At 35.4% G+C, this 22,798-nt stretch overlaps 1 protein-coding gene across 1 annotated transcript; it reads left to right on the plus strand.

Moving 5' to 3' along the window:
- The first annotated feature begins 5,213 nt into the window (after positions 1–5,213).
- Positions 5,214–13,767, plus strand: kl-2 (dynein heavy chain 2, axonemal kl-2). Its single transcript, XM_018110436.2, has 4 exons — positions 5,214–8,398; positions 8,452–12,533; positions 12,642–12,746; positions 12,821–13,767. The coding sequence occupies exons 1-4, from the start codon at positions 5,262–5,264 to the stop codon at positions 13,765–13,767; spliced, it is 8,271 nt and encodes a 2,756-aa protein (XP_017965925.2). The 5' UTR covers positions 5,214–5,261.
- Positions 13,768–22,798: the final 9,031 nt, after the last annotated feature.

Below are 22,798 nucleotides of genomic sequence, written 5' to 3' on the forward strand. Positions count from 1 at the left end.
ATAATTTTTTAAGTGATCTTCGATAAGGTTTTTTATCGATAAAAAAGTATCGGAATGAGTTATCGTTTTTTAGTGATAAACTCGATATGCGCGTGATATATACGGACATTTTTAAAAAAAGTTGAAGTCTCTAGCTCTTATATCTTCTCTAGCTCTTATATCTATTTCCCATTTTCAATGGGTTCAGGGTATAAAAAACAACAACAAACAACAGGGGTTTTGAACCTCCGCCGCTGTAACATAACTTGCGACGTCCACCCACGCTATCGCTTTGCTTGACAATCTGGTAGCTGAAATACAATAAGCTAATAATAGAGCGTCATCTGACAAAACTACAATAACAGCTAGAAAATCCAGAAATCAATCGCAATTCTTAGAATGCTAATTAGCGCGCTTTTGTAATGTAAGCAAACGCTTAAGAATCTACAATAGGTATGACCGAAAGCTGTACAAACTGTTGCAAAACACTGATTGCGAAGTTTGTATTTGATACTCAATACAAATTTTCATTACATAAAGAGATATCTTAAATTGAAGACCCGTTCCGACCACTTTTGATAAAGCTGCATTTCGCAAAATTTAGGACTATTTTCGAAAAGAAGCCATACATCGCTCTCATTAAAGAGAAAATTGTTCTGTACTGCATGCACGCTACAGCAAAATCATCTTTAGATACGGTATGGTTTTCCCCCACCCATCCTTGCTGCCAGCACCGAAAATTTATTATTGATCAGTTTGTTTTAATTTTAATTAGGAAAAATTGTAAGTGGCAAACTGAAAAGATTGTTGGTAAAATCAACATAAATAAAGGTAAATTGAAAATAATTAAAGAATAGGTAGTTAACTATATATATATATTTAACAATTATTTGTATATATTGTGTATTTATGAATTAGATTGGGTATTTGCGTAACAATTACTTTGCATATAATTGTGTATTTATTACTTAGATTGAGTATTTGTGACAGCGTGTACGTCGTTCTTCTTCTAATATCTTCTTAACAGCACGTCTTCTTTCATCCACACCTTCTCACTCACTGCTCTCGTCTTTTTATGGAGTTGCCACCCTGTTGCTATCGTGCAACCAGGATGCTGATCTAAGTAGTTCATTACGTCAGACAGTAATTGTATTTCTTTTGTCTTTTTTATTTGGTTACTATTATATGCGCAAAAATTTTATCAACTTCTTCTGAAAGTTGAGCCTTACTTTTAATTATATGTATTGACTCATTAATTGTATCAATAAAATAATTAATACTTTTGGACGAGTCAATATTTAAATTTGGAAGGTCTCTTATTCAGTTCAATTGTTTCCCTTTATTTTCATATCGCTTGGTAAGTAATTTCCAAACGGTTGATAGAAGGAGTTAAATCTTCTCTTCTATCAATAAGGTCACCAAATAATTCCGCGAATAAATCTTTGGTATCTCCAAAAAATATTGGGATTTGAATTTATGGTAGACCCGGAAGGTTATCCATATTTCCTTGGATTATGGGTTGAGTTGGGTTACTATTTTTGCCCTCTAACGCACTGATTGCGTTTTGCATTTATTTTTTTTTTTATTTATTTTTTAGCTCTTGAACTAGCTTTGAAACTTTATTCCATAACAATTTAATTTTGTTCTTTCGATTATCGAAGATTCCTATGTTTCCTTTTGCAATGTCCTCATATACTTCTACTAAATATAGTTTTAGCTGTTCGACTTTGCTTTCAAACTCTACTGCTTCTTCTGAGCTTTTGTGAACTGTAACTGCTCTAACCTGCTTTACATCTTCTTTATCTTCTTCTTTCTCAGCCCTCATCATTTCTAATTTCAAATCTTTTATGCTTTTCATTGCTTTATCAAATTCCTTATTGTTAAAGTATGCATGGTCTATTACACCTACTTTTTAACAATAAGGTATGATTATTTTCTAACTCTTCTTTTATTTTTTCTAGCTCTCCTAAAATTTCACTCGGTGGCCTAATTTCTTCAGATGAGTCTAATTTTTTTCAATCTGGACACTAAGTCCGATTGCATTTTCAAAAGCTTTATAACTTTTTCTGACAGCATTTTTTCGTATTTATTTAAAATAATAAAATTAAACTACGAATTATCTTTATCTTATCCGCGCTGTCCTCCTGTTGATCCAGTCTTCTCTGAAGGGGGCCGTATTGATGTAGTTTTTTTCTGTCTCTCTTTTGAGATAGAGAACAGAAACCCTTTGGTAGTATTCTGCCTCTCCGCACTTTGCGCGAGAGAACAGAATCACTTCGACTTTTTGTTTTTCTCTCTCCGCACTTCACGCGAGAGAACCGAACTTTTCGGATTTTGTATTTTATTTTGTCTGATCCCACCAGCACTACAAATTTTCTTATTTAAATTTGAGCACCACTTTTCAGTCTATATATGTTGTATATACTCTGTCTCTTACCACTGGCGGGGGAAAACAGAGTAATATACTATATTTTGTACTAAGCTGAGTTTTTTTTTTTGTAACTATCAGCATTAAGACGCTGGTTCTTTTCTCTGTGTCTCTTACCACGGGTGGGGGAAAACACAGAGAACATCGAAGGACCAAAATGTTAGTGCATTAAAAGAAACAACTCTACATTTGCCGAATTCAAGATTGAAACTGAACTCTTTATTGCTTAAAATCCTAGCTCTTATATACCTAACAGAGACTCTTAAAACTACTTCCAGTCACTGGAAGGGTGCATTTTCTCATACATTCAAGTGCACAGATGTTTACTCAAGTGTCCCTTTTTTAGATCGCTGGGCCAGGCTCACGTTACATTTACATATTGGTCGCTGCATTGGTCGCTGCAACTAAAGGGTGACATATTTATTACTTTGTTCAAAGAGCAATGAGTGCCAATCACAATATGTGCAAATTGATAGAAAATACTTTTGGAAACAGTGGTGTTTGGAAAACTTTCAAGATTGTGGCACCACAACACTTGCTCGTCACAAATGCCCTTTAGTTTCTCCACCTAATCAGCCATCGTTAAACGTTAGATCGAGGGCAGTTTCAAATACCGTTCTTGATGATTTAGCTAAAAAACAACTGGCTTTTGTAGCTAAAAACTTGTTGCCGGTAAACATAACTGAGGGTAGGTAAGAGTTAATTTTTTTTTATATTCATCAACTTTAATATTTGCTAAATTTATAGGAACTGATTTTCGTAATTATGTTCAAGCTATATTGAACATAGGCGCCCAGTACGGAACGCGCTACTCCCAAGATCTGATTCTGTCCCGAAAAAAGGTAACAGGAAATGTTATGGTTGCAGAATACAATAGAATAAAGGCGGTATACCTTAGAAAATTGATCAACGAAATGGAGCTCGGGCCAATCGCAAAGGTGCTGATTTATAGCGATAATCAGAGCGCACAATGCCTTGCTAAAAATAAAGTACCATTTTGTAAGGGAAATACACAAAAGTAGACATCGCGTTGAGGAGTAGTGTTAAAATTATGTATGTAAACAACGCTGAATGTCTATCTCTTTTGCTAACATTATTCGCATGTTAGGCTCTGTTAATTGTAACGGACATTCTTTCGTTTATGCTTTAAGTCCATATTCGGCTGCCTGCGCTGCAGCGTATATACTTATGTATTTTTTAGTCTCTAATAAACCTCTGAATCGAATAATAATTTAAATAATATAATTTTATAAATATATTATAATTGGAGTTTTGTTGTGCTTAACGAAGAAGCCGAAAACAAATCGTAATTGAATAGTTGTGAGCTAATATAAAGTGAGTCGATTTATGTATGTATGTACATGTCTTATGTATAGCTGTTATTAAGTTATTCAACAAAATAAATCTCACATATTGGCCAAACTGCAGCGCAGACTAGAGTTGGGCACGGGCCGGTTTTTTACTCTTATATCTTCTGAGATCGACTCGTTCATACATACAGACGGACGGACGAACGGACTGACAGACGGAGAGGGCCAAATCGACTCATCTCGTCGCCCTGATCAATAATATGTATCCTTTGCGGGGTCTGCCACGTCTTCTTCTGCCTGTTACATAATTTTAACAAAACCATTATACCCTGATTATTATCGCGCTTTATCCCCTTAACCCATTTAAAATGGGAAATCAGGGTATGTTTTTGTGAAGTATGTAACAGGCAGAAGGTAAAGTATATATATTCTTTCAGTCCGTCCGTCCGTCCGTCTGTATGAGTGCATCGATCTCAGAAGATAAAAAAGTTAGAGAGCTGAAATTTGGAATGCATACTCGTGTATAGCATACGCAGTACGAGTTTGCTTTATTTTTTCGGTAAATCAATTGATAACTTTTTTATCGAGTATAATCAAAAAATTGATTTTGTTTTTTTTTTTTTTCAACCTTATTTGAGCACTTTTAGACATGGAGACTTCAAATTTACTGTGTATATACATATGCTGAATACAAATATTTTGTAATTTACAGATTTTGGATACCACGCCCCCTTCGCCCCCATTTTGCAAGTACTAGAGACTTGTCCTTTGGAATGTACATACATTTGAACATTATGATTACGTTCTGAAAGTTTCATTAAGATTCAACAAATAAATTCTCATAATATTGCCCGCACTGCAGCGCAGCCCAAGCGCAGTCACTGCTTACTGCGCAGTTAGCAGAGCACGGGCTTATGCATGCGTGTGGATGCATGTGTATGTGTGTGTGCATAAAAGAAGTACAGAATGATTATAATATCAGCTTGGAGGGTTCAGGGTATCTCCTAGTCGAGCAGTCTCGACTAGAGCCTTCTTATTTGTTTTGCTTTCGAGTACGGATAAAATTTTGAACTTCTGACCGTGGACGGATCGGGCCGGGTGCAAAAAAGTCGGCCCGTGCCTACCTCTAGTTCAGGGTATAAAAAAAAAAAAAAGAAAATCCTATGTATAAATGTGTACATAATAACGTAAGGGCTAATGAGAGTCGCCGCGACAGAGAGGAGGTAAAATGTTCACATGGTTATAGAATCGTCGAGTACAGTGAGCATTCGATAAGTGAACATACTACATCTCAATCTCTTGAAGATTCAGATTCCTCTTATTTTCATAAGAGCCAAATGCTCAACAAGTCCAAAATCCAGTCAATAAAAACTGCTCAACATAGCATAGGTAGTTCACTTATAAATAAAAAAAAAATGTTTTTTTTTTTTTTTCTAAAACTATAACGTAAACCCTGTATTTATATATATATAAATAAAGACTTAATAAAGAACTTTTTTAGGGACTTTGATGAAACATCCAAGAATTTTACACTGGAGCTGATTATGAATTTAGATTTCCAAGCATTTTCTGAGGATATACAAGATATATCGAACGCAGCTACAATGGAATTACAAATTGAAAACGGAATAATGAATATTGCCTCTATATGGAAAAAACAAGGTTTTGAAATGGCATATTCTAGAGATGGAATTTACCGTATCAAAAATGTTGATGAATGCTTCCAACTTCTTGAAGAGCATATAGTTCAGATATCCGGCATGAAATCAACACGCTTTGTAGAGCCTTTTATTGATATTGTAGATTATTGGGAAAAAACCTTATCCTACATCAGTGAAACTCTGGAAAAAGCGCTTTCAGTGCAACGACAATGGTTATATTTAGAAAATATATTTCAAGGTGAAGATATACGAAAGCAACTACCTGAAGAAGAAAAAAGATTTATTTCTATCACAGATGAATTTCGATTAATCACTGCAAAAATGTTTGAGGCAAATACTGCTGTTAAAGCTACTCATCTACGCGCACCTCCATTTGTACTTAATCGATTTAATCGAATGGATGAACATTTGGAATTGATACAACGTGCTTTAGAAATTTATTTAGAAGCGAAACGTCAGCTTTTCCCTAGATTCTATTTTATATCGAATGATGATCTTTTGGAAATATTAGGAAACGCTAAACGACCAGATTTGGTACAAACACATTTGAAAAAACTATTCGACAATTTAAACAAACTTGAGCTCAGGCGAGTTGGAAAAGCTTTGAGTCGGTGGCAAGCTACTGCTATGTATGCGGATGATGGTGAGTTTGTGGAGTTCTTGCAAGTCTTGTATATAGATGGTCCTTCAGAACGTTGGTTAAATCAGATTGAAGACTTTATGATTGCAGTCATGAAAGAACAATTAAAACTAACACGAGGATCCTTAAAAAAGTTAGTCGGAAATAGAGAAAAATGGATTTCACTTTGGCCGGGGCAACTGGTGTTAACGACAGCACAAATTCAATTTACAACGGATTGTACTCGTAGCCTAATACATTGCAAAATGGTTGACCAAAAGAAACCACTTCGCAAACTTAAACGAAAACAGATAAAAGTACTGATGAAACTATCCGAAATGAGTCGTAAGGATTTATCTAAAATTATGCGCCTTAAAGTAAACACTCTCATAACGCTGGAGATACATGGAAGAGATGTCCTGGAACGCATGTACAAAGCCAACTGTAAGGACATCGGTCATTTTGAATGGTTTTCACAATTACGTTTTTATTGGCATCGTGAGTCAGAACTATGTGTAATTAGACAGACAAATACGGAACAATGGTATGGCTACGAATACACCGGTAACTCTGGAAGATTAGTAATTACGCCATTGACTGATCGGTGTTATATAACTTTAACGACAGCTCTTCATCTGCATCGAGGTGGAAGCCCAAAGGGACCAGCTGGTACAGGTAAAACAGAAACGGTAAAAGATCTTGGTAAAGCAATAGGTCTATGGGTGATAGTAACCAACTGCTCTGAAGGACTAGACTTTAAAAGTATTGGGAAAAATTTCTCTGGTCTTGCGCAAAGTGGGTGTTGGGGCTGCTTTGATGAATTCAATCGCATTAATATTGAAGTACTATCAGTAGTGGCTCAACAAATTATGTCTATAATGGCAGCTCTTTCAGCTAATGTAAAAGAATTTCTGTTTGAAGGTCAGACAATAAAATTAAAAAGTACCGTCGGACTCTTTATAACAATGAATCCTGGTTATGCTGGTCGGACTGAATTGCCTGATAATTTAAAGTCTATGTTCCGGCCAATTTCGATGATGGTTCCCGATAATATTATTATTGCCGAGAATCTACTATTCTCAGATGGATTCGCGAATACACGTAGTCTAGCCAGAAAAGTATTTACACTTTACGAATTAGCGAAACAACAACTTTCAAAACAGTATCATTATGATTTTGGTCTGCGCTCTATGGTAGCATTATTACGTTATGCAGGGCGTAAGCGTAGGCAGTTGCCCAATACAAATGAAGAGGAAATTGTATATCTTGCTATGAAAGACATGAATGTTGCACGATTTACTGCCGCAGATTTACCGCTTTTTATGGGAATAATGTGTGACATTTTTCCCGGCGTAAGTCTTCCACAGATTGATTATAGTGATTTCAATATTGCAATATATGAAGAATTTAAAGATAATGGCCTACAAGCTATACAAATTGCGGTGAAAAAGGTTATTGAACTGTTTGAAACAAAAAATTCAAGACATTCAGTTATGATTATAGGCGACACAGGAACCGCGAAATCGGTCACTTGGCGAGCATTACAGGGAGCATATTGTAAAATGAATACACAGCGTTTTCAAGGTTGGGAATCTGTAGCTGTGCATCCCATTAACCCTAAAGCCCTTAACCTCGCTGAGTTGTATGGCGAGTATAATTTAAGTACTGGAGAATGGCTAGATGGTGTTCTCAGTTCAATAATGCGAGTTATTTGTGCTGATGAGGATCCAACGCAGAAGTGGCTTCTATTTGATGGACCAGTTGATGCCGTTTGGATTGAGAATATGAACTCAGTGATGGATGATAATAAATTACTTACCCTTATAAATAGTGAACGTATAACAATGCCACCTCAAGTTTCATTATTATTTGAGGTAGGAGATTTAGCTGTTGCTTCTCCAGCAACAGTATCACGTTGTGGTATGGTGTACAACGATTATAATGATTGGGGTTGGAAGCCATATGTGGACGCATGGTTGCAAAAGCAAAAAGTTCGAGCGTATGCTGATTTTTTGCGCAGTCATTTTGAATCCATTTTACCAAATTTACTAGAGTATAAGCACGTACGTTGCAAAGAACCTGTTAAGACAAATCAATTAAATGGGATTATGTCACTGTGCAAACTCCTTGAAGGATTTGGTACGAAGCAAAATGGTATTAACCCACAAAATTTAGAAATTTTAGAAGAAATGACAAAATTGTGGTTTATGTTTTCATTAGTATGGTCAATTTGTGCAACAGTTGATGAGGATAGCCGGCTTAAGCTTGACACTTACATTCGTGAAATTGAAAGTTGTTTTCCAATTAAAGATACAGTATTTGACTATTATGTAGATCCAATCGTAAGGGCATTTGTTTCTTGGGAGAGTAAGCTTTCAGATACTTGGCGTTATGATGACAGGTTCGCATGTGCTTTAACAGTTTAATATCATTAACTAATTTAATTTATTTCAGTTCTCCTTTTTATAAGATAATTGTTCCCACTGGAGATACTATAAGATATGAGTACATAGTATCAAAACTACTTGCTGAAGAGCATCCAGTAATGATTGTTGGTAATGTTGGAACTGGCAAATCATCGACAGCAACCAATGTTATGGAAGCTTGTGATAAAACTAAATTTTGTGTATTGTATGTTAATATTTCCGCTCAAACGACAGCAGCTGGCCTTCAGGCTACTATAGAGAACCGTACGGAAAAACGAACAAAGACTCAGTTTGTACCATTTGGAGGAAAGAGAATGATTTGCTTTATGGATGACTTCAATATGCCTGCCAAGGACACGTATGGATCACAACCGCCACTTGAGCTTATAAGACAATGGATTGATTATAAATATTGGTTCAATCGCAAAACACAACAAAAAATTTATGTCCTTAATACGTTACTGATGGCGGCAATGGGGCCCCCTGGAGGTGGACGTCAGATAGTTTCACCAAGGACTCAAAGTCGATTTGTACTTTTAAATCTAACATTTCCAACTCAAGAAACAATTACACGTATATTTGGCACAATGCTTAAGCAAAAACTTGAACGATTTACAAGCGACGTGCGAGAAATTTGTTTGCTTGTTACTCAATCAACGATTTATCTCTATACTGCTATTATTGGAAAAATGCTACCTACCCCAAATAAATCACACTATCTGTTTAACCTTCGGGATATTTCTAAAGTCTTTCAGGGGTTGCTGAGAGGATCTCCAGAACTTCAAACGACAAGGTCTAATTTTCTTCGACTTTGGATACATGAATGTTTTAGAGTTTTTAGCGATAGACTAGTTGATGATGCAGATCAAGATTGGTTTATTAACACAATAAATGAAACCTTAGGTGAATATTATGAAATAACGTTTCATAGTCTATGCCCATCAAAACAAGCGCCCCTCTTTGGGGAGTTCGCTCACCCTCAAGGATTCTATGAGGACTTAAAGTTAGATACTTTACGTATCTATATGATTAATCAATTGGATGAATATAATAATTTTCCTGGAATGGCTCGTATGAACCTCGTATTTTTTAAAGAAGCCATTGAACATGTAGTTCGCATAATTCGAGTTATTTCTCAACCACGTGGGCATATTTTAAATATTGGTATAGGCGGATCAGGTCGTCAAGTACTTGCCAAACTTGCAGCTTTTATTTTAGAAATGGGTATCTTTCAAGTTGAAGTTTCTAAGAAATACAAGGTCGGAGATTTGCGCGAGGACTTGAAGACGCTCTATAAATTGACAGGCATTAAGCAAAGGCTAACAATATTCATTTTTAGCAGTGAGCAGGTAGCGGAACTATCATTTTTAGAAATAATAAATAATATGCTCACTAGTGGGGAGATAAATTTATTTAAATCTGATGAATTTGATGAACTAAAGAGCGACTTAGAAAGACCAGCAAAGAAAGCTGGGATCGAACTCAATACTGAAGCCTTATACTCATTTTTTATGCTGAATATAAGAGATTTCATGCATATAGTTCTCTGCTTCAGTCCCATTGGAGAAAATTTTCGAAACTATATTCGTCAATATCCAGCTCTGTTAAGTGCAACGACTCCCAACTGGTTTAGACTATGGCCTCAAGAAGCGTTGTTGGAAGTTGCATGCCATTTTTTGAAAGGATTTCAGCTTAATGCCCCAGTTCCTGGAAAAGACGAAAAAAAAGATAGAGATAGTTTAGTCGAAACAACTGAGAACGTACTTCATCGGGACATACCACAAGCATTTTCAATTATGCATTCGAGTGTTACAAAAATCTCACAGCTTATGTTTGAAGAAGTAAAACGTCATAATTATGTTACGTCTCCAAATTATTTGCAGTTAGTAAGTGGCTTTAAGGATCTCCTTGAAAAAAAAAGATCAGAAGTATCCAGCGCTGCCAATCGATTGCGTAACGGATTGTCTAAAATTGAAGAAACTCAGGAAAAAGTGTCATTGATGTCAGAAGAGTTAAAAATAAGCTCAGAACAAGTAAAATTACTTGCTAAGGAATGTGAAGAATTTATTGCTATGATCGAAATACAGAAATCCGAAGCAACGGAACAAAAAGAAATGGTTGATGCAGAAGCTGTTATTATAAAGCGGGAAGAAGTTATTTGTTTAGACTTAGCTGCGACTGCTCGTGCAGACTTGGAAGTAGTTTTGCCGATGATTGATGCTGCTGTAAAAGCTTTAGATGCTCTTAACAAAAAAGATATTGCTGAAGTTAAGTCATATGGGCGCCCACCTATGAAGATTGAAAAAGTTATGGAAGCCGTATTAATACTCCTTGGGAAGGAACCTACATGGGAAAATGCTAAAAAAGTACTTAGTGAATCTACTTTTCTAAATGATTTAAAAAATTTTGATCGTGATCACATCTCAGAAAAAACACTTAAGCGTATAGCATTATACACAAAAAATCCTGAATTGGAGCCTGACAAAGTAGCAGTTGTATCAGTTGCGTGTAAGTCATTAATGTTATGGATTATGGCTATTGAAAACTACGGCAAAGTTTATCGTATTGTTGCACCCAAGCAAGAGAAATTGGATAACGCTATGAGGTCATTAGAGGAAAAACAAGCAGCATTGGCAGCAGCTAAAAAAAAACTTGAAGAACTGCAAGCTGTCATAGAAGAGCTTTATCGACAGCTCAACGAAAAGACCGACCTACTTAATGAGTTACGTGCTAGGGAAGAACGATTACGAAAACAATTAGAACGTGCTATTATTTTGGTGGAATCATTGTCAGGGGAGCGTGAACGTTGGATAGAAACAGTTGCTCAATTAGACATTGCCTTTTTAAAATTGCCTGGAGACTGTTTGCTATCTATTGCTTTTGTGACTTACTTGGGTCCATTTGATACAAAATATCGAGAAGATTTGCTTAATAAGTGGAGATTGCTTATTAAAGACTTACTTATACCATCCACTGCTGAGCTAAAGCTTACGGTATTTCTCTGCGATGCCGTTTCTATTCGAGAATGGAATATTCAAGGTTTACCTGCTGATGACTTAAGTACAGAAAACGGAGTTATTGTAACTCAGGGAAGTCGATGGCCATTGATCATTGATCCGCAAATGCAAGCAAATAATTGGATTATGAAGATGGAAGAACACAACCAGCTTATTATCATTGATTTAGGTATGTCAGATTATCTTCAACAAATAGAACTTTCAATTCGAGAAGGGTTTCCTGTACTTTTACAAAATGTTGGAGAAAGTCTTGACCAGGCTATTTACCCTATTCTTCGCCGTAGTTTTACAATGCAAGCGGGGGAAAAACTTATTAAATTTAATGACAAGTATATATCTTATAACGATAAGTTTCGATTTTATATTACAACTAAGATATCGAATCCACATTATCCACCCGAAATATCATCGAAAATGACGATAGTAAACTTTGCCTTAAAACAAGATGGATTGGAAGCTCAGCTATTAGGAATTATTGTTCGGAAAGAAAAACCAGCTTTGGAGGAACAGAAAGATGATCTAGTAGTAACCATCGCACGTAATAAACGGACACTAATTGATCTAGATAATGAGATTTTACGCTTGTTAAATGAAAGTAGAGGATCTCTTCTGGATGATGATAAATTATTTTCAACATTACAGAAGTCCCGACAAACGTCTGTTCTAGTAAAAGAATCATTAAGCATTGCTGAAGTTACTGAAATAGAGATTGATGCTGCGAGACAAGAGTATAAGCCAGCATCCGTCCGCGCTGCGATTCTATTTTTTGTGTTAACGGATATGTCTAAAATTGATCCAATGTATGTTTTTTCTTTGGCAGCATATATTTTACTTTTTACGCAATCAATTGAACGCAGTCCACGAAATCAAATTGTACATGAGCGAATTCGTAATATTGATGAATATCATACTTATTCGGTTTATAGAAATACATGCCGTGGACTTTTTGAAAGACATAAGCTGCTTTTCTCAATTCATATGACTGCTAAAATACTTTCAAATGCTGGAAAACTGGTCGAAGAAGAGTATGATTTTATATTAAAAGGTGGCATTGTCGTAGATAAACAGGGCCAGGCACCTAATCCAGCAAAATGTAATTATTATATAAAATTTATAGTTTTTATTTTAGTGTCGGAATACAAGTTAAATACCTATGTTGTAATTAGAATTCTGTCATAATTAAGATTTAAATTTTCAACAGGGTGGATTAGTGAACAAAATTGGGATAATATAACAGAACTTGATAAAATTCCTGGATTTCATGGTATTATAGATTCATTTGAAACAAATTTTAAATTGTGGAACGGTAAGTTTCAATTATCTTAAATTTGAATTATAATTAATTTTCGAATTTGTAAAATATTTACTCATCCTCGTTAGCTTGGTATGCTACTGCTTTCCCTGAGCAGGAAGACTTAATTGGCGAATGGAATGACAAGCTCACGGATTTCCAGAAAATTTGCGTAGTTCGTTCGCTACGACCAGATCGAATCAGTTTTTGTATGACACAATTTATTATCAGCAAATTAGGCCCTAGATATGTTGAACCGCCAGTTCTAGACCTTAAGGCCGCATTTGATGAATCGCTTTCGCAGACCCCACTTATATTTGTTTTATCACCTGGAATAGATCCAACTCAATCTTTAATCGGTCTTTCAGAAACAGTCAAAATGTCCCAGAGAATGTTTTCCCTTAGTCTGGGCCAAGGCCAGGCGCCTGTAGCTACGAAACTAATAATGGATGGTATCAAAGATGGTAATTGGGTATTTCTTGCTAATTGTCATTTATCTCTAAGTTGGATGCCAACACTTGATAAAATGATAGCAACTATGCAGTCAATCAAGCTACATAAAAAATTTAGGCTCTGGTTAAGTTCTAGCCCCCATCCAGATTTTCCTATATCGATATTAGAAACAAGTATAAAAATGACTACTGAACCTCCACGTGGAATTAAAGCAAATATGAAGAGGCTGTATAATAATATAAATGTTGGAAATATGGACATATGTAAAGAGCCAAGTAAATATAAAAAACTACTTTTTTCTCTTTGCTTTTTCCATACAATTCTTTTGGAACGGAAAAAATTTCAACAACTAGGGTGGAACGTAATATACAGCTTTAATGATTCAGATTTTGAAGTGTCGGAAATTTTATTGCTATTATATTTAAATGAATATGAAGAAACACCGTTTAATGCATTGAAATATTTAATAGCTGGAGTTAATTATGGAGGCCATGTTACTGATGATTGGGATCAGAGACTTTTGTCGACATATATAAATCAATTCTATAACGAGCAAGCATTAAAAACTCGGAAGTTTCGGTAAGTTCTATTTAGTCTCATATCCGTATAATGTAGTAATATATTTCAACAATACATACACCAGCACTGAACAGACTATAATGAAAATTATGCTTCCTTCCCTTAAATTATATTTTTTTCTAACGATAACGTAAAAGCTATAATTGGCGTAGCCGGTAAGATAAAACAAGTAAGAAAACTCTAGTCGAGACTGCCTGACTAGGAGATACCCTCAAACCTCCAAGCTGATATTCTAATTATTCTGAACTTCTTTTATGCACACATACATGCACTCAAACGCTGGCGCTCTGCTAACTGCGCAGTTAGCAGATGCAGTGTGGGCAATATTATGCTAATTTTTTGGTTAAAAAGTTTTTTTTGTAGACGGACAATCCTAATGAAACTCTCAGAACGTAATCATAATGGTCAAATGTGTGTACATTCCAAACCAAAAATCTCTAGTATTTGAAATGCGTTTTCCACAAATTAGGGGCGTAAATCTGTGAATTACAAAATGTTTATATTTATTATATGTATTTACACAGTAAATCTTAAGCTTCCAAGACAAATAGTGTTCAAATGAGGCTGAAAAAAATAATTTTCGATTATTCTCGATAAAAAAGTTTTTGGATGGCTTATCCAAAAAATAAGTAAAACTCGTACTGCGTATGGTATACACGAGTATACATGCCAAATTTCAGCTCTCTAGCTTTTGTATCTTCTGAGATTGATGCACTCATACAGACGGACGGACGGACGGACTGAAAGAATATATATACTTTACCTTCTGCCTGTTACATACTTCACAAAAACATACCCTGATTTCCCATTTTAAATGGGTTAAGGGGATAAAGCGCGATAATAATCAGGGTATAATGGTTTTGTTAAAATTATGTAACAGGCAGAAGAAGACGTGGCAGACCCCGCAAAGGATACATATTATTGATCAGGGCGACGAGATGAGTCGATTTGGCCCTCTCCGTCTGTCAGTCCGTTCGTCCGTCCGTCCGTATGTATGAACGCGACTTACACTCTTAATGAAACGTAATAATAAGGTTCAAATGTATATATATACAATATATGCATATATATCATATTTGTTTTTTGATTTTCAGCCAAAGTTTTAATTATGATGCCTCCTTAACCCCTCCTTCGCCACTCCTCCTTTTAAGACTATAAATCTTTTAATTTCAGCTGCCATAATTTTCCAGGGCTCGTGGTCGAATTCGCAAAACATTGTTGTATGTTGTATGACATATAAGCATATGCTCACAGTATTGTAGTGTATACTAAGAGTATCATGCTCACAACATAGCAACCTTTTGTTGCTTTATTTATATTATAACAGCTATACATAAGACATGTACATACATACATAAATCGACTCACTTTATATTAGCTCACAACTATTCAATTACGATTTGTTTTCGGCTTCTTCGTTAAGCACAACAAAACTCCAATTATAATATATTTATAAAATTATATTATTTAAATTATTATTCGATTCAGAGGTTTATTAGAGACTAAAAAATACATAAGCATATACGCTGCAGCGCAGGCAGCCGAATATGGACTTAAAGCATAAACGAAAGAATGTCCGTTACAATTAACAGAGCCTAACATGGGAATAATGTTAGCAAAAGAGATAGACATTCAGCGTTGTTTACATACATAATTTTAACACTACTCCTCAACGCGCTGTCTACTTCACAAAAATGTATCATTTTTCCCCCTAACATTCCTGTAAATTTCTCATGCTTAACTTTACATAAATTCTTCGTTAATACATCTGATATCATTTCATCTGTGGGAATGTTCTTTATATCTATTACATTATTTTTGTGCATTTCCCTTACAAAATGGTACTTTATTTCAATATGCTTGCTACGCGAATGAAATTTTGCATCTTTAGCAAGGCATTGTGCGCTCTGATTATCGCTATAAATCAGCACCTTTGCGATTGGCCCGAGCTCCATTTCGTTGATCAATTTTCTAAGGTATACCGCCTCCTTGGCTGCCGTAGAAAGTGCCACGTACTCGGCCTCTGTGCTACTGAGAGCGACTAAATTCTGCTTCTTTGACTCCCAAGAGACTGCTGCTCCAGCAAGGTAGAATGACCAACCCGTAAATGACATCCGGTCGTAACTGTCGCCAGCCCAGTCTGCACAACAAAACAGTGGATAGGCACACCCGTTTTGTTATAGTGTACTCTCAAATCTGAGGTACCTTTTAGATATCTCAATACCCGCTCGGCTGCAACCTCATGCTCCTTGTGTTGGCCACATCTTCTTCTCTGGTACATGCAAGTAAAAAATCGTCAACATATACAACAATAATATTTAAATACCCTTTGATTTTATTTGTATAAATGCATGGTTCACTAGCACATGGAACGAAACCAATCTCCAAAAAAGTGCTCTCCAGCTTTTGGTTCCACTCCCGACCGCTCTGTTTCAAGCCGTACAACGATTTCTTCCGCTTCAGTACGCGCTTGGGATAATCAGCGTCGATAAAAACATCTGGTTGTCGCATATACACGTCATCGTGTAGCTCGCTGTTCAGGTATGCTGCAGAAACATCCATCTGATGCAAGTGCATCCCGTGCTCGACAGCTAACGCCATCACCAATCTGATTGAGGAGTAACGTGCAACTGGAGAGAACGTTTCTGTGTAGTTAACTCCGTATTGCTGTCCGCACCCTTTCGCGACTAATCTAGCTTTAAAACGCTGAACGTTGCCATGCTCATCACGCTTGGTGGTAAAAACCCATTTACAACCAATAACCTTTTCGCCTGCGGGAAGATCGACCAGACTGCATGTCTTAATGTTTTGCAGGCTGTCATACTCCTTCTGCATCGCCGATTTCCAGTCTTCAAAATGTTCTGATCAAAATGCCTCACTAACACATGTGGGGACAACAACATTTCGAGCTCTAGTACATTCAGAACATTGTACTCTTTTCGTGCGAACAATTCGTGGTCTCCCTGGACCTCTTCTTCCTGTCACTTGCTCCTCCTCAGCATCTTCTTCGTTATCACTTTGCCACTGCCTATCAATAGCTGGACTTTGCTGCTGCTCATCAGGGTCGTGACTTTCATAATTTTGCTCGCAATCAAGTTTTTCCCCTGCCTCAAGGATTAGCTTATCTGACTCACGTGATGATCCTTGGTTGTGCTCCAATCCTTTCCTGAATTTGTGCTCTAAAAACACAACATCTTGGGATAACACAAAGCTTCTTTTGACAGGGTTGTACAGATGATAAGCTTTGGCGGTTTCAGAGTAACCTACCAGTATATGCAGCTCGATTTTTGCTTAGGGTATCAGGGTATAATGGTTTTGTTAAAAGTATGTATTCTTGATCAGGGCGACGAGCTGAGTCGATTTGGCCCTGTCCGTCTGTCTGTCCGTCCGTCCGTCCGTATGTATGAACGCGTCGATCTCTGAAGATATAAGAGCTAGAGACTTCAACTTTTTTTAAGATGTCCGTATATATCACGCGCATATCGAGTTTATCACTAAAAAACGATGTATCATTCCGATACTTCTCCTACATCTTTCAAGCTAGAGTCTCCAAATTTAAAATGTATATAAAGATGTATTTTATAAATTTTCGGTTTTTGTTAAAATTTACCCTCCACCCCTAAATTCACCCCATCAACATCATCTTTGTAAAAGTCGTATATCAAATACTAGAGACTTGTGCTTCGCTATACACATACATTTTAACATTATGATTACGTTCTGAAAGTTTCATTACGATCGTACGTCTAGAAATGAAATTATTCAACAAATAAGTTCTCCTAATATCGCCAACACTGCAGCGCAACCCAAGCGCAATCGCCTGTATATGCGTGTGTGTGTGTGCGTGTGTTTGTTTGTATGCGTGTGTCTGTGTGTGTGTGCGTGTGTATGTGCGAATTATTATTAAAATATCAGTTGCTCGAAGGATTCAGGGGATCTTGTAGTCGAGCAGTCTCGACTAGAGCTTTCTTTCTTGTTAATTTCTGCATTTGGTCATTGTATAGGATTTTCATTAAGATTCTTTTATTTTGATCATTTATGCTTGTAAGTGTTTCGTTAATAATTATTCGGTCATGCTTAATAGTTTCTGCTAAACTATGTATTGTGTCGTTGAAATGTGAATTTATTATTATTTGTTGGTTCAAATTATTTATTATGTTATGGTTATTTTGGTCAATTATATCAAGATGTTCTAATTTATCTGTCCTGTCTTCGTCGTCCATTAGTCCAAACAACCATTTATATGCTGTTCCTGCTATATTTATAAGTCCTCTTTTATTTCTGCTAAAAGGTGTAATGGATTTAATTTTTGCCTTTATTAATCTGATTTTTGCAAATAATTCCTCACTGTCTGTAATATTAGCTGTTCTTATGTTTGTTTCTATCTGTTTTATAATAATTCGAAGTGGATTAATGTTAATGATGTGTAATATAATTATTGTTTCATTTACTATTTCGGTTTGATGAATCTGTATGGGTGCATAACCTGCACTTACTGATATCGGTTCCATTTATAATCTTGTCTGTACTGCATTGAACCTGGTTACAATGATGGCTAACATGATTAATATCTGGGAACTAAGAAAGAAAAAAAATTCTTTGTCAAATCTGCTATCAATTTGGGTTATTTTCGCTGGGATTGTTAATTTCCTGTTTTAACGGTCTTTTTATGTTACTTAGATGAAAGTTTTTTAACTCTGCAAATCTAAAATAAGGCTCATCCTTATGTCTGACTCTTTTATAGTTTTTAATTGGACCTTCATGTCTTTGTTCATTGTATTCTTCTCTTGTATCATTTCTTTTGTTTATAATCATTTTCTTACGATCCTCGATAGTCATTATTAATTTATGTGCATCTTCTGTAACTTTAGCATAATTTGGTGTACATTTTATTGTTGAATGATAACGTTCATTTTAAGCTATTATTGCTAATTGAATTTTAGATTCAATAGATAGTTCATTATTATCTATTGTTGTTATTGTCTCAATTAGTGTAGAATGTAATCTTTCAATATCAGCGTTTCCTGTATGTGAATTGGGTTTAGTATAATGTATTGAAATATTTTCATTGTTTAAAAACTGTATTATATGTTCTGATCTAAACTCATCATCCATTATTATTTTCTGTGGTTTATTAAATTTTGCAAAATGTTCTATCCTAATTTGCATCTTTGTTCGCCAATTTCTATCTATAATATTATAAGCAACTGCAAATTTTGTAAGTTTATCTATGATTGTAACAAACGATTTGTGTTTTATGTGAAATATGTCTAAATGTATAATTTGGTTTTTTTTATCTGGTGTTTCTGTTAATTGAAAGTTTGGTTTTATTGGTTTCCTATCACACTTAATTTCTTTGCATTTTCTGCAATTTGCTATTATTAATAGATAAATAGATGTCTTTTAGTGAATTGAATGTTTCTCTTATACCGCTGTGTAATGATCTATGTAATCTTTTGAATGGTAAATTATAATTTGTTTATGTAATTCTTCCTCTGTTGAAATTTCTTGTGCTCATTTTGTACATTTAAAAAATTTTATATTTTTTGATTGAGAAAAAATGTTGATTAATATATATTGTATTTTACGATATTCTGAGGCTGGTACTTCAGAAAAAATTCCTACTGTTCCTTTCTCTATATTATTTTGTAATTTTATTTCAATCTCATTTTCTGTATCTGCTGGATTTAGTTTAATTATTTTCTTCCATGGTATATACGAATATTATCTGTTGCTGACTAGGTAATTATTATCTGAATTTTATATTTATTAAAAATATCATTTTTTATATAAAAATGAGTCTATTCCTCTTCATCTGCTGAATGTTGTGTATTTGTTATATACAAATTGGATTTTTCTTTTTTTTTGTGTATTGATTAATTGTGCTGTCTCCTGTCTGCTGTTATAATTTGAAATTTATTTCCAATCAAATAGTGTTTAAAATAATTTACTGCATGTATAATAGACAAAAATTCTTAATCCATTTTACTATAATTTTTCTCATGTTTATTAAGTGTTTTTGAAACATAACCAATTGGTTGTCCCTGTTGAGATAAAACTGCACCCATGGCAAAATCACTGGCATCTGTAGTAACTGTAAATGGTTTGTCAAATTCTGGATATTTTAATATTGGGTGTGAACTTTTGAGCGCTTTAAGATTTTCAAATTCATCTATAAATTGTGGATCATTTGTATTAATTGATACACCTTTTTGTAAATATCTTATCATAGGGTAAGCTATTTTGGGATAGTCTTTAATAAATTTTCTGTAGAATCCTGTCATGCCTAAAAATCCTTTTAGTTATTTTTCCGTTTTCGGTAATGGAATTTCTTGTATTGCTTCTGTTTTTCTTGGATTTGGTCTGAACCCTTCTTTTGTGAGAATATGACCCAAATATTCAGTATGTTTTTTCATAAACGAACATTTATCTGGTTGTATTTTCAAATTATGATTTCTAAGTATTTTGAAAATTTTGTCTAGAGCAGTTTTTTGCTCTTCAAGTGTTGTTGAAAAAATTAAAATATCATCAAGATATACCACAGAAATTTTGTTTATATAATCCCTCAATATTTCATTCATTAAACGTTGGAATGTAGCTGGAGCATTTTTTAGTCCAAATTTGTTAAAATGTATGTAACAGGCAGAAGGAGGCGTGGCAGACCCCACAAAGTATATATTCTTGATCAGGGCGACGAGCTGAGCCGATTTAGCCCTGTCGGTCTGTCTGTCCGTCTGTCCGTCCGTCTGTCCGTATGTTTGAACGCGTCGATTTTAGAAGATATAAGAGCTAGAGACTTCAACTTTTTTTTAAAATGTCCGTATATATCACGCGCATATCGAGTTTATCACTAAAAAACGATCTCATTCCGATATTTTTTTATCGATAAAAAACCTTATCGAAGATCACATAAATAATTATATATCCTACATCTTTAAAGCTAGAGTCTCCAAATTTAAAATTTATATTAAGATGTATTTTAGACAATGTTTTTGTTAAAAATTTACCCGCCACCCCTAAATTCACCTCCTCAACATCATCTTTGTAAAAGTCGTATATCAAATACTACAGACTTGAGCTACGGCATATACATACATTTAAACAATATTATTACGTTCTGAAAGTTTCATTACGATCGTACGTCTAGAAATTAAATTATTCTACAAATAAGTTCTCATAATATTGCCACCACTGCAGCGCAACCCAAGCTACAATGATCACCCCATCATTTGTGAGCATCGCGGCCCCTGCGTACACACAATCAAACGTTTGTATGTATGCATGTGTGAGTAGTTCACAAGGATCTACCAAATGCGAATTCGGGGCTCTGAAATTGCTACAGGCAGCAAGAAGCTACGCACACAGGCACACAAATGCTCATAATACATGTAGCAAGGGAGAGTGTGTGCGTGTACATTCGTCGCGAAAGCATTTTACTATGAGCACCAACGCTTTCATACCCTTCCCACAAATGATATCGAAAACACATGTACATATTTTATACGAGCTTGGCAAACGGTTTGAAGAGTTCGGTATACTCTTCACACAGAAGGGAAGGCATGGGCTCTAGCTGTGAAGAAATTTAAATTTTCGTTAGTTGCTGCTTGTGCTCACATGCAACACACATATACACATTTAAGAGAGCAGAGAGCATCGAGAGAGAGAGAGAGAGAGAGAGAGGGAAACATTGAGCATAGAGGGATCTTTTGTTCAACATTTGACCATCTCGGTCGAGCGCGTGAAGCGAAATAATTGTGCTTTCGTATATTTTCGTTGCTCGAGCCTAAAAGTAATTCGCCAAGCGAATTTAAAGCCGTCTGGGGCGCTAAAGTCCCAGAATAAGCGTGCAAAAAGCTTTCCACTAGTTGTCTAGTCTATGTGGTTTCTGGTTAGTGATCGTAGCTTTTGGTAACTTTTATCGAGTAATCGATAATTATTATATTGATCGTGCACTTTTTGAGTACAAATGTATGGTAATTTTTGTTGATAGCTTTCGGTCACACCCATTGCAGATTCTTAAGCGTTTGCTTACATTACAAAAGCGCGCTTTTTAGCATTCTAAGAATTGCGATTGATTTCTGGATTTTCTAGCTGTTATTGTAGTTTCTGTTATTAGCTTATTGTATTTTAGCTACCAGGTTGTCAAGTAAAGCGGTAGCGTGGGTGCTAAAGACGTCGCAAGGTTTGTTACAGCGGCGGAGGTTCAAAACCCCTTCAATGTTATGTTTTTTTTTTTTTGTCATATATGCATGTATATTTATGTACATAAGTCTGCACGCATATGTAGCATCAAGCATTCCAGCCTTTCTTATGCACGCGCTCATTTGTATGTGTGTATGTACACGTAAATGCATACTCTAGCCTTGAAATGAGACTGATTTCTTTGTGCTTTGTTCTTGAATTATCATCCGCTACTCTGGCTCTTCTTTTCTATAATGCGTCATAACAGGAATCTCATTTTTGGATTTCATTTTAATTACAATTGTTGAAAGTAGGTGGTAGCTCTGACGGCAAAGGCGCCGGTTAAATTTGTTTTTGTTATTTTGACAAACATGGCGTGGGTGGGAGTTCAAATCCCGCGGAAAACTCTTTTTTGTAAATTGCAAATTTTGTTATTTTAGCTTCTTTTATATTTCTCAAATATTTAAATTTTATTTTTAATTTTTATAAAAATGTTTCCTTTCGTGTTATCAATGCCTATTAAGCCTATTTGTATATACATGTACATACATGGATAGCTCAAGCATATAAATGTCTCGATTTGATACTACAAATGCCGATTGCCACGCCCGTAGTGGCCGTAGACACCTCATTTTTGGCCAGTTCTTAGAAAGAGCTAACGGTAACGTAAATGCGAAATTTGAATGTGAAAATTACATGGTATTTTTCGATATTCCACGGCCCCAAAACGGCGTGACAATAATTTTTGGCATTTGGCATTGATAGAGGAGGTTACCAGTAACTCAACTATCCAAATTTGAAGCTTGTAAGGTTACATTTGTTTTCCAGCCGGGGTCAGAGTCTCAGTCTGCCCA

This window comes from Drosophila navojoa, unplaced genomic scaffold (assembly GCF_054131105.1).
Source record: "Drosophila navojoa isolate 15081-1374.11 unplaced genomic scaffold, UAZ_NAV_1.0 NAV_Backbone_122, whole genome shotgun sequence".
Taxonomy (NCBI): domain Eukaryota; kingdom Metazoa; phylum Arthropoda; class Insecta; order Diptera; family Drosophilidae; genus Drosophila; species Drosophila navojoa.

What these genes read in the sequence shown, in the direction of transcription:
- kl-2 (XM_018110436.2), top strand. Translation starts at nt 5,262, where the DNA reads ATGAATTTAGATTTCCAAGCATTTTCTGAGGATATACAAGATATATCG. An exon ending in GGCACCTAATCCAGCAAAAT is followed by an intron (nt 12,534 to 12,641) that starts GTAATTATTATA and finishes AATTTTCAACAG; the next exon opens with GGTGGATTAGTGAACAAAAT. An exon ending in AAATTTTAAATTGTGGAACG is followed by an intron (nt 12,747 to 12,820) that starts GTAAGTTTCAAT and finishes CATCCTCGTTAG; the next exon opens with CTTGGTATGCTACTGCTTTC.